The sequence below is a fragment of the Leptonychotes weddellii genome, chromosome 3 (assembly GCF_054177405.1).
Source record: "Leptonychotes weddellii isolate Sample4059 chromosome 3, ASM5417740v2, whole genome shotgun sequence".
Lineage (NCBI taxonomy): Eukaryota > Metazoa > Chordata > Mammalia > Carnivora > Phocidae > Leptonychotes > Leptonychotes weddellii.
Window position 1 is genome coordinate 35,795,931 of NC_138371.1, and position 12,461 is coordinate 35,808,391.

At 37.9% G+C, this 12,461-nt stretch overlaps 1 protein-coding gene across 1 annotated transcript in view; it reads left to right on the plus strand.

Moving 5' to 3' along the window:
- The window catches only part of DNAH7 (dynein axonemal heavy chain 7), a 260,241-nt gene that overhangs the window by 228,087 nt on the left and 19,693 nt on the right, over positions 1 to 12,461 (plus strand). Inside the window, exons 59-61 of the mRNA XM_081815321.1 lie at positions 1,690 to 1,851; positions 6,510 to 6,695; positions 8,214 to 8,351. Coding sequence (XP_081671447.1) covers positions 1,690 to 1,851; positions 6,510 to 6,695; positions 8,214 to 8,351 — 486 coding nt within the window. The remainder of the gene's footprint in view (positions 1 to 1,689; positions 1,852 to 6,509; positions 6,696 to 8,213; positions 8,352 to 12,461) is intronic.

Genomic DNA, 12,461 nt, shown 5'->3' on the forward strand with positions numbered 1-12,461 from the left:
ATCCTGGAGTCCCGGGATCGAGTCCCACATCGGGCTCCCTGCTCAGCGGGGAGTCTGCCTCTCTCTCTGACCCTCCCCCCTCTCATGCTCTCTATCTCATTCTCTCTCTCAAATAAATAAATAAAATCTTTAAAAAAAAAAATGTAGGCTTTGACTCTCCAGAAACTCACCTAGGACCTGTGGTCAGTGGGCTTCAAGCTGTTAGGGGAATAGGATAGAGTTGGCCTCCTTCTTTCTGTGGTGCCCCTGGCAGACGATGGCTGCTGAGCCTGACCACTCAGTTTGTAGTATGTGCAGACACAAAGCAGGGTGGAGTGGACATTCTGGGCCTGGGCTGTTATTGCTTGGAGCTCTCTGGACTTGGTGGGGGTTTAAAGCTGAATTTTTCTCTTGTGAGTCTTTTCATGGGTTCTCCTTGGGCTCCCCTTCCGGACTCCTCTGACCATGACTCCATCACCCTTGTCATGTCTCTCCTTCAGCTGACTGCTCCTGACCCTCCTCAGCTGTTGGTTCTTATCATTCACTTCATACAGACTCTTACTGTTGGGATTTCCTTACCCTGTGATACAAGCGCTCTTGACCAAAAAATGTTTCAAATGACCCCTGGCTGACTTTCTTTTTTCTTTTTCTTTTCTTTTTTTTTTTCTTAGAGAGAGAGGAAAGGGAGAGAGGGAGAGAGAGAGAGAATCTTAAGCAGGCTCCATGTCCAACACAGAGCCCAACACAGGGCTCCATCTCAAAACCCTGATGATCATGACGTGAACAGAAATCAAGAGTCAGACATTTAACCAAAATGAGCTACCTGGGTGCTCCCCCTGGCTGACATTCTTAGTCCAGCTCCTCATCTGCTCCTTGGGATCCACACTGGCTTGGCCCACCATTGGAAGCGGGGCTCTGATTTCCCTCTCCCAGTCCACTACCCTGCCCCCTTACACTGCTCTACTCTTTTGAGTGTAATGTTTGCACTTTTCCAGTCTACCCTAGCTGCAGGAAACAGGCATCAACTCTGATTGACCCCATCAATTTCCTTCTCACTAGCTTGGACTGAGAAGATAGACCTTGTGCTCCTTTCTCCCTTGGGGATGGAGCAAGAGGGCTCCTAGCACAACTGCTGTTCTTTCCAAGGAAATGTTCACAAATCCTCTCTCAAGCTCTATTTTGACCATTTTATAGCATTCTTGTGGAGGGTGTCTCATACTTTCTGATTTCTGATTCAAGGCTGGCTTTGGCATTCAAAGTAAGTATAAGACTTATTACCTAAGAGTAACTGGAAAAGTCTTGAGGCTGCCCAAAGTTTCAATCCAGAAGTTCTTTACAGAGCTGCTTAATTGGTTTGAAGGGTCTCCTTTGAAATTTCTCCATGGTGGTCTCGGACCACACATTGGAATTCATTCTCCTTGCCTCACTATGCTTCAGTTGGAACGTCCAAAATCCTATAAGGTAACACTAAATAGACAAGCTTACTATGCTCCCTAAAAATCTCGTGTCCACAGCTATGTGTGCCAACTGAACATGTAGGCGAATGGGCATATTTTTGCCTAAATATCCTGTAGAAGTAGTGAATGCTGCTTTGGCGTACTTTGGGATGGATATATTTATAAACAAAAAGAGTTACTTTCATTTTAAAAAGTGGTAAGTATAATGCAGTGGTAGGGGGAAATGACGTGGTGCCATTTCTTCTCATTACAGGAGGAATTCAAGAAATTACTTTATGGTCTCTGCTTCTTTCATGCTTTGGTGCAAGAGAGACGGAAATTTGGACCCCTGGGGTGGAATATTCCTTATGAGTTCAATGAGACTGACCTAAGAATCAGCGTACAGCAACTCCACATGTTCCTGAACCAGTATGAGGTATCATAAAAATCACAGCAAGGACATTACCTATTTTGCTCTTTATTACATTGTAAGTGTTTGTATAGTGAGCAGGGACTTCTGATTAATTTCTACTCATAAAACAAATAGAATAATTCCCAACAGCTTATTAAGTAATACTTTTAGTATTACTTAGTTTAGGTAGTTAGGACATTGGCTGTTAGGAACCTGTATCTTATCACTTATTTTTGACATGTAAACACCTGTGGGAATCTGAGAACGGAGCATATTGTATTTATTTTGAAAAGGATTTAAGAAGACCATAAATCAACCAGGCTCCGAAATGAAAAATACGGACTGATTTCCTTCTGTTCTGGAGCATGACTTTATTTTTAGGAAAATGTCATTGTACTCTTATTCCAGAATTTGGATTTGGGCCATTTGTCAGGAGAAAACAAACTCTTTAGACCATTGATGTTCACCTGAGGTATGGATTCTGGGAAGAAGCCAAACAGCCTAATGTTGTCACATCAACCACATTTAAGCACCTACAATTCTCTCTTTTTCTCCCTCTCTCTCTCTCTCTCTCTCTCACACACACACACACACACATCATTTTCTTTTTTTGCCACTTGTCTATCAGTTGGGTTTTTAACATATTTGCAACTTTGAAGAACTGCTTGTTAAACCAATCCAAGTGTCCTGCAAGGGTATGGAACTTTTTGAAAGTGAGTCCCTCCTAATTTTGTTAGAATTTTGTCCAAAAAGTTCACTCATATGTGGAATTTAAGAAACAAAACAGATGAACATAGGGGAAGGGGGGAGAAAGAGAGGGAGGCAAATCATAAGAGACTTCTAACGATAAAGAACAAACGGTTGAGGGAGGGAAGGTGGGTGGGGGATGGGCTAAATGGTGATGGATACTAAGGAGGGCGCTTGTTGGGATGAGCACTGGGTGTTGTATGTAGGTGATGAATCACTAAATTCTACTCCTGAAACCAGTATTACACTACATGTTAACTAACTAGAATTCAAAAGAAAAATAACGAGAAAAAATAAAATGAATAGGAAATAGGAGAAGTAGTCAATAAATTATGATAGAATGATTGATTGTTTGCTATTAGGAAAAAAACAAGTTAGATTATTTATACTGTGTAATTCCTGTTGGATTAAAGGAAATAGGAAAAGTTAAACTGTAAAAGAAGAAAATAATAGTAGATAGATATAATCTGCTTGGCAGATGGGCAATGGCTTTGTTTTTCTCGTTTTGGTAGGGGTGTGTGTGCGTGCATGCGTGCGTGCGTGCCTGTGTGTTTAAGGCCCACCCCTCCCTCTCACCCTACTTTCACCCCAAAGCAACCAATTTCACAGCTTAGGACATATCTGTCCTGAAGTTTTCATATATGCATGTAGATCATATATACATAAGCACAATATACACAAATTTTTTTCTGAAGAACATAATCGTATTCGCACATTTTCAGCTTGCTTTTTTCATTCTGCATATATTGTGGACAACTTCCAAAGTAGATAGAGATCTTTGTTTCATGGCTGCTTACACAGCATTCCCCCTTTGTTGACCATTAGGATTTTATTTCTTTTTTATTTTTTGCTAATAAGCAATGCTAAAATGAACGCCGTTGTGTACACCCTTGCATACAAGTTGCTGACTTCGAGCTCTGCTTCCACATACACACTCTCTCTCCGTCCGTGGTCTCAAAGGGCCCAGCAACAAGCTGCCATGATTTCTGCGACCCCAACCAGCATCCCCGGGCCCCTGGGAGAATTCACTCCCCAGTGTGATTGGTCCTGGTTGTGATCAAGCTGCTGAGAGAAACAACATCTTACCCATCAGTTCTGGGACAAGTGGGCGGGTTTAACCCTTTTTCCATAAATCAAACTCTTCCCCCTCTCCATCTCCTCTTTCCTCTACGTCTGGAAGCCCTCCCAGGGGCCAGCTGGTTCACCTTCGTTCTACCTATTTACTATGCAAATGAGTTTTACTACCTATTTACTATGCAAATGAGTTTTCTTGCTTTGTTTCATTTTCATGAGGTCAGCAAGGCAAGTCCAGGCAGTGCATGCATCTGACCAAACTCCCGTCTCATTCGACGTTGGAAGAACATAAACATGCTGGAGTTCATCCTGATTCTGTTTGTTTCTCCACAAGGTCTTGGTCACTGACACAAGTTCTCCTAAATTCTCGCCTTCCATTCCAGTTCTAACAAATAACCAGTTTCATCATTCCCAGCCCCTAATTCAATAAATTTCCCCTCTCTAACAACTATCACCTACTCTTCCTTAGTGTGATTATTTCTATTGAAGAGATTCCTCAACGTGGGATCCCAGGGATGTGGGATATACACTCTTAACTTTGCACAGATAACTGCAAGAAGGGCTTGAAAGGACAAAGGCAATGAAATAATTCTAAAATCAAAGATTGCTATATTTTAAAACATTGCTTTATTACCACAAACATCGTAAAAATTAAAGACAATTGAAAACCGAGGAGATAGCTAAAATATATCTGACAAACTGATTTATAACTGTATAAAGAGCTTTTAATAACAATAAAGAAGATAATCATCCAAATGAGGAAAACACATAGAAGAACAGAGTAGGTTATTTAACAAAATAAATACAAGTGGTGAATAAGCATTTTTAAAATGTCAATATCAAAAATAAACTTAAGGTATGTAAACGGACAGTATGGTGACTAGAGTTAATACCATATTGCATATTTGAAAGTGGCTAAGAATAGATCTTAAAAGTTCTCATCACAAGAAAAAATGTGTAATTACATGTAATGACATGTTAAATAGATTTATTGTGATCATTTTACAATATATACAAATACCAAATCATTGTAATATGCTTGAAACTAATGTTATATGTCAATTTTATCTCAGTAAAAAAATACACTTAAAAATTAAAAACAGGCACACTTGGCTGGCTCAGTATGTAGAGCATGCGTCTCTGGATCTTGGGGTTGTAAGTTTAAGCCCCATGTTGTGTATAGAGATTACTAAAAATAAACAAATATTTTTAAAGTATTTTTAAAAAATTTAAAAATGTACCTGGAGTTAACAATGTTATTGCTTAACTGTCAGTTTTTTCTCCTAAATGATAACACTCAGTTTTGTTGAGAGCAGTGAGAAATAGAGAATTCTATTTGGATATGTAAGTATTTATGCTGATGATAAAACAAATTGCCGTATGAACAATCAATACTTTTGTACTCATAAACATTTAAAAATTCTTCATACCAGAGAATATAATAAAAAAGCAAACTAAAAGGAAAAAATATTTCCACAAATTTGATTAAAAAGGATAATTTATAAAACAGCTTATACAAATAAAGCCATTAAAACCAATTGAAAAAAATGGGTAGAAGGCTAGTTCACAGAACAAATGTTATTAAACATGAAAAAAATTATGAACTTCACTGATATTCTAGGAATGCAAATTAGCACAATATTAATTATCTTTGGTCAAACAAATTAGCAAAAATTTTAAAACTGATTCCTACAATTACTACAGCCTTTCAGAAAAGCAATTTGGTGGGCTGCCTGGGTGTCTGTCAGTTAAGTGTCCGACTCTTGATCTCAGCTCAGGTCTTGATCTCAGAGTGTGAGTTTAAGCCCCACATTGGGCTCCTTGCTGGGCATGGAGCCTACTTAAAAAAAAAAAAAATGAAAGAAAAGTAGCTTGGTAACATTAATCAATTGCTTTTTATAAACTCTTTACCTTTGACATAGTAGTTTCCTTTTCAGGAATCTAGACTAAAAAATCATTAGAAATTTTAAGAAATGTATATTTAATGAAACGTAATTTAACACAGCAGAAAATTAGGAGTGACTGAAGTATTCAATATTGGAAGATAGTTATTAAAATTTTTTTCTTTTATTTCAAATTTTTAAATTCTAGTTAACGTATAGTGTAATATTGGTTTCAGGAGTAGAATATAGTGATTCATCACTTACATATAACACCCAATGCTCATCACAAGTGCCCTCCTTAATACCCATCCCCCATCTAGCCCATCCCCGGTCGACTGCCCTCCATCAACCCTCAGTTTGTTCTCTATCATTAAGAGTCTCTTACAGGTTTGCTTTCCTCTCTCTGTTTTTTTCCCCTTCCCCCATGTTCATCTGTTTTGTTTCTTAAATTATTAAAATATTTTAAAAGAGTATTTTATGAAATGATAAAAGGTATCTTATAATATGAGCTTTGGTGAAAAGTTATATGCAAAATTGCCTCTACAATGATTCCACTTGTCAAAATACAGAAGGATATAAAAAGGTGATGCAAGAAACCAACACTGATTATCTCTGAATTACATTGGATTTGTTTTGAATGTCAGCAATGCCACGTTTTCAAGGATGGGATTCTGGTCTCATTCTGTGCCTGGCACATAGTAGGTGGTCCATTAGTGTTGGTTGAATAGTGAGCGAATGCCAAGTTAATAGACAAATTCTGTTCTCTGCATTGACTGAATAGAAATGACAGATCATACAAGGAGAAAAAGACTATGGGGGAAATCGCGACCATCAGCAGAAACGTATGTAAGGGGAAATTGTGCTTAAGGCAAATTTTTGTAAGCAGTTTAATAATAGGAGCAAACAGGAAACACAGCTCTGCATGATGTGCTACTGATAACTCTTAGCTGGAGGAGTGACTTGAACTCTGGATTCTAGGAGCTGCCTTACGAAGCTCTGCGGTACATGACAGGTGAATGCAATTACGGAGGCAGGGTGACTGACGACTGGGATCGGCGCACCCTGCGCAGCATTCTGAACAAATTCTTCAACACAGAATTAGTCCAAAACCCAAGCTATAAATTCGACTCAAGCGGCATCTATTTTGTTCCTCCTTCTGGTGATGTAAGTATGCCCTTCAAGAAAACGAAAAGCCGTAAAACCTGAAATTCCTCTGATAAAATGGTGATTTTTTTTCCCCAGAGGCCTTGTTTTTTGGTTAACCATTGTGTGTGCTTTTTTCAGCCTTCTTGGAACAGAACCAACCTCATGCATAGATGTAGTTAGTAGTTTGCTGTTTGCTGTTTGCTGTAATGTGAGGGCTATCAGAAAGACCCCTCACCCGGGAAGAGCTTCCTTAGTGAGCTGAAATTCTGTTGTCATGAATTTATTCCATTGGTAGAAAGTCATTGTACCCAATTAAAGTGGAAACACACATGAGAAGGGTTACAAAATAATATTAACAATCATAGTTAATATCTAGATCATGCTTACTTATTTACAAAGCAGTACAGTTCATTATCTCACTAGAGCTTCAAATTAACATCAGTATTATTATTCTGTCCTTTTTACAAACGAGAAAGCAGGTTCACTAAAGTGAACTTGCCCAAGACCACACGGGTAAAAAGGGGGAGAGAGTTACAGAACCATCTCCTGCCTAGAGTCCATTTCCCTCTGCCTACTTTTTCCAGGCCTGCGTAGTAGAAGATGTGGGATCTGCCTTCAGATGATCACACAGTAGACTTCCAGAAACTGCCAGGACAATTGAATTGGTTCTCATTTTATTCCTAAAAGTCAAATGGCACACATTGAAAGTTAAACTATGACCACATGCATCAGAGGCACATACCATAAATGCATCGTTCATTAAGATTAATGCTAGCTGAGAGCAGATGTCAATAGGGATGAAAAGAAAATCAGTCCCAGAGCCAAGGTCACTAAATGAGTGGAGGAGGTCAACATGTGGAGCCATGGGTATCAGAATTTCCAGTGATGAATTGTCAAGTGAGAAAAAAGCAAGATGAAGTCAGGTATATGTAACATGACCCATTTCGAGAAACCATCAGTGAACAATCCCCTACCCCCACTCACCATATATGTATATGAGTTGGTATGATTGTGTGAGCATGAAGAAAGGTTTGTAATTTTGACAGAAGTCCATGTAAAGAAAGTACAAAATGTATGTGCATATGTATAAAAATAAATGTTAATGGTGATTATCTCAGGGTAATAAACATTCGGGTAATGTTTACTTTTCTGAATTACGTGGATTTATCACAAGCAAACAGAAAAATCAGAGTAAAGAGAAAAAAATTATTTTTATTGCAATAAATGAAGAACAATCATCAGTAAATGTGACGCAGAAAAATTTCTCCAGCTAAATGAGATGGCTGGGATGTTCCTCTCTCCATTTTCAAATCCATTTCAATTGAATGGAACATTTTATTTTTTCTTCCTAAATGTTTCCTTTTTTTTTTTTTTATCTTTGGCCCAGGTTGAAAGAAAATGAAAGCATTCAGTGTCCAATTCCACAGGCTCATCCACTCAATAACTTGAGTATTGAAAATTATCACTTCTCAGAGAGAAAGTTCTACAGGATAATTGATTTCTAACCTCCTGACTCTTTGTTATTCATCTTGGCAGCACAAAAGCTACATCGAATACACAAAGACTCTGCCCCTGAACCCTGCACCGGAAATCTTTGGGATGAATGCCAATGCAGATATCACTAAAGATCAGTCGGAAACTCAACTGCTGTTTGATAACATTCTTCTCACACAGGTATGTGCTTGGTGCAGGAACTGGCTTCTGAGGCTGGAATGGATGCTGCCCAAGCAGCGTGGGCCATCTGGTCAAGTACAGAACCATTTTAAGGAAAAGACAAAAATTCCCATATACCTTAAATATGAATTTAAACATTAAGTACATGAACATATGGTTTTGGTTGGCTTTTTTTTTTTTTCCATCGGTCTTTTGATTTGGAAAGAATCTTTGAGTATCATTCATCTGTTAGGAGTTCCATTTTGCCTTTCTTACAGAAACCATGTCCAAGTGCATTATATCTTTTTTTTTTCTTCCAAGTTATTTCAATTCAGATTAGGTAACATATAGTGTAGTATTGGTTTTAGGAGTAGAATTTAGTGATTCATCACTCACATGTAACACCCAGTGTTCATCTCAAGTGCCTTCCTTGATACCCATCCCCCATCTAGCCCATGCCCCCACCCATTGCCTTCCAGCAACCCTTAGTTTGTTCTCTATAGTTAAGAGTCTCTTACGGTTTACCTCCTTGTCTGTTTTTATCTTATTTTATTTTTCCTTCCCTTCCCCTAAGTTCATCCATATTGTTTCATAAATTCCACATATGAGTGAAATCATATGGTATTTGTCTTTCTCTGACTGACTTATTTCACTTAGCATAATACCCTCTAGTTCCATCCACAATGTAGCAAATGGCAAGATTTCATTCTTTTTGATGGTTGAGTAATATTCCTGTGTGTGTGTGTGTGTGTGTGCATATATATATATGTATATATTTATAAACACACCACATCTTCTCTATCCATGCATCACTCAATAGATATTTGGACTCTTTCCATAGTTTGTTGTTGTTGATAATGCTTCTATAAACACCAGGGTGCATGTGCCCCCTTTGAATCTGTACTTTTCTATACTTTAGGTAGATACCTCTTAGTGCAGTTGCTGGGTCATAGGGTAGCTCTATTTTTAATTTTTTGAGGAACCGCCATACTGTTTTCTACAGTGGCTGCACGAGCTTGCATTCCCACCAACAGTGCAAGAGGGTTCCCCTTTTTCCACATCCTCGCCAACATTTGTTGGATCCTTTGTTGTTAATGTTAGCCATTTTGATAGGTGTGAGGTAGTATCTCATCCTGGTTTTGATTTGTATTTCCCTGATGATGAGTGATGTTGAGCATCTTTTCATGTGTCTGTTATCAATTTGTATGTCTTATTTGGAAAAATGTCTGTTCATGTCTTCTGCCCATTTTTTGACTGGATTATTTGGGTTTTGGGTATTGAGTTTGATGAGTTCTTTATAGATTCTGGATCCTACTCTTTATCAGATATGTCAAGATTTACAAATATTTTCTCCCATTCCATAGACTGCCTTTTAGTTTTGTTTATTGTTTCCTTCACTGTGCAGGAGCTTTTTATCTTGATGAAGTCCCAATAGTTCATTTTTGGTTTTGTTTCCCTTGCCTCAGGTGACATGTCTAGTAAGAAGTTGTTAAGGCCAAGGTCAAAGAGGTTGCTGCCTGTGTTTTTTAGGATTTTGATGGTTTCCTGTCTCACATTTAGGTCTTTCAACCACTTTTAATTTATTTTTGTGTATGGTGTAAGAAAGTGGCCCAATTTCCTTCTTCTGCATGTCATTGTCCATTTTTTCCCAACACCATTTATTGGAAAATTGTCTTTTTTCCATTGAATATTCTTTCCTGCTTTGTCAAAGATTAGTTGACCATATAGCTGTGGGTCCATTTCTGGGTTCTCTATTGTGTTCCATTGATCCATGTGTCTGTTTTTGTGCCAGTACCATACTGTCTTGATGATTACAGCTTTGTAATAGAGCTTGAAGTCTGGAATTGTGATGCCTGCCAGTTTGCTCTTCTTTTCAACATTACTTTGACTATTCGGGATATTTTCTGGTTCCATACAAATTTTAGAATTGTTCTAGCTCTGTGAAAAATGCTGGTGGCATTTTGATAGTGATTGAATTGAATGTATAGATTGCTTTGTGTAGTATAGACATTTAACAATATTTGTTCTTCCAATCCATGAGCATGGAATATTTTTCCATTTCTTTGTGTCACCTTCAATTTCTTTCATAAGTTTCTATAGTTTTCAGAGTACAAGTCTTTTACCTTTTTGGTTAGGTTTATTCCTAGCTATCTTATGGTTTTTGGTGCAATTGTAAATGGGATCAATTCCTTGGCTTCTCTTTCTGCTGCTTCATTATTGCTTCTTTATAGAAATGCACCATATTTCTGTATGTTGATTTTATATCCTGCAACTTTGCTGAATTCATGTATCACTTCTAGCAAAGTTTTGGTGCAGTCTTTTGGGTTTTCTACATAGAGTATCATGTACTGTGCAAATACTGAAAGTTTGGCTTCTTCCTTGCTGGTTTTCTTTTCTTTTTGTTGCCTGATTTCTGAGGCTAAGACTTCCAGTACTATGTTGAACAACAATGGTGGAAGTGGATATCTCTGTCAGGTTCCTGACCTTAGAGGAAAAGCTCTCAGTTTTTCCCCATTGAGGATGATAATTAACTATGGGTCTTTTGTATATGGCCTTTATGATGTTGAGCTTTGTTCCTTCTATCCCTACTTCTTGAAGGTTTTTTCAAGGAAGGATGCCGTATTTTGTCAAATGCTTTTTCTGCATCTGTTGAGAGGATTATATGGTTCTTATCTTTTCTTTTATTAATGTGGTGTATCATATTGATTGATTTGTGAATATTGAACCACGCTGCCACCCAGGAATAAATCCCACTTGATTGTGGTGAACAATTGTTTTAGCATGCGGTTGGATTCAATTTGCTAGTATCTTGTTGAGAATTTTTGCATCCATGTTCATCAGGGATATTGGTCTGCAATTCTCCCTTAAAAAAAAAAAAGATTTATTTGAGAAAGAGGGGAAATGGGGTGGGAGGGACAGAAGGAGAGACTCTCAAGCAGAGTCCATGCTGAGTGCAGAGACCAACGCACAGCTCGATCTCACAACCCCGAGATCATGACTTGAGCCAAAATCAAGAGTCAGACGCTTCAGACCAACTGAACCACTCAGGTGCCCCTCTAATTCTCTTTTCCAGTGGATTTAGTGGTCCCTGTCTGGTTTTGGAATCAAGATAATTCTGGCCTCATAGAATGAGTTTGGAAGTGTTCCTTCCATTTCTATTTTTTGGAACAGTTTGAGAAGAATAGATGTTAACTCTTCTTTAAATGTTTGGTAGAATTCCCCTTGGAAGCCATCCACCGTGGACTCTTCTTTCTTGGGAGATATTTGATTAGTAATTCAATTTCTTTGCTGGTTATTGGTCTGTTGAAATTTCCTATTTCTTTCTGCTTCAGTTTTGGTACTTTATATTTTTCTAGGAATTTATCCATTTCTTCCAGATTGCCCAGTTTGTTGGCATATAATTGCTCATAATATTCTCTTATAAGTGTTTGTATTTCTGCAGTGTTGGTTGTGATCTCTCCTTTCTCATTTGTGATTATTTGGGTCCTTTTTTCTTTTTGATAAGTCTGGCTAGGGGTTTATCAATTTGTTAATTCTTTCAAAGAACCAGCTCCTAGTTTTGTTGATCTGTTCTGCTGTTCTTTTTTAAATTTCTATACCATTTATTTCTGCTCTAATCTTCATTATTTCCATTCTTCTGCTGGTTTTAGGCTTTATTTGCTATTCTTTTTCTAGCTCCTTTAGGTGTAAGGTTAGGTTGTATATTTGAGATTTTTCTTGCTTCTTGAGGTAGGACTGTATTGCTATATACTTCCCTCCTGGACCGCTTTGCTGCATCCCAGATGTTTTTTGGCTATTGTGTTTCATTTTCCTTTGCTTCCATGTATTTTTTTTTTTATTGCTTCTTTGATTTCCTAGCTGACCCATTCATTGTTTAGTAAGATACTTCTTTAACCTCCAGGTATTTATGGTCTTTCCAAATTTTTTCTTGTGGTTGGCTTCAAGTTTCATAACATTGTGGTCTGAAAATATGCATGGTGTGATCTCAGTCTTTTTGTACTGGTTGAGGCCTGACTTTTGACCCAGTATGTGATCTATTCTGGAGAATGTTCTCTGTGCATTTGAAAAGAATGTGTATTCTGCAGCTTTAGGATGAAATGTTCTGACTGTATCTGTTAAGTCCATCTGGTC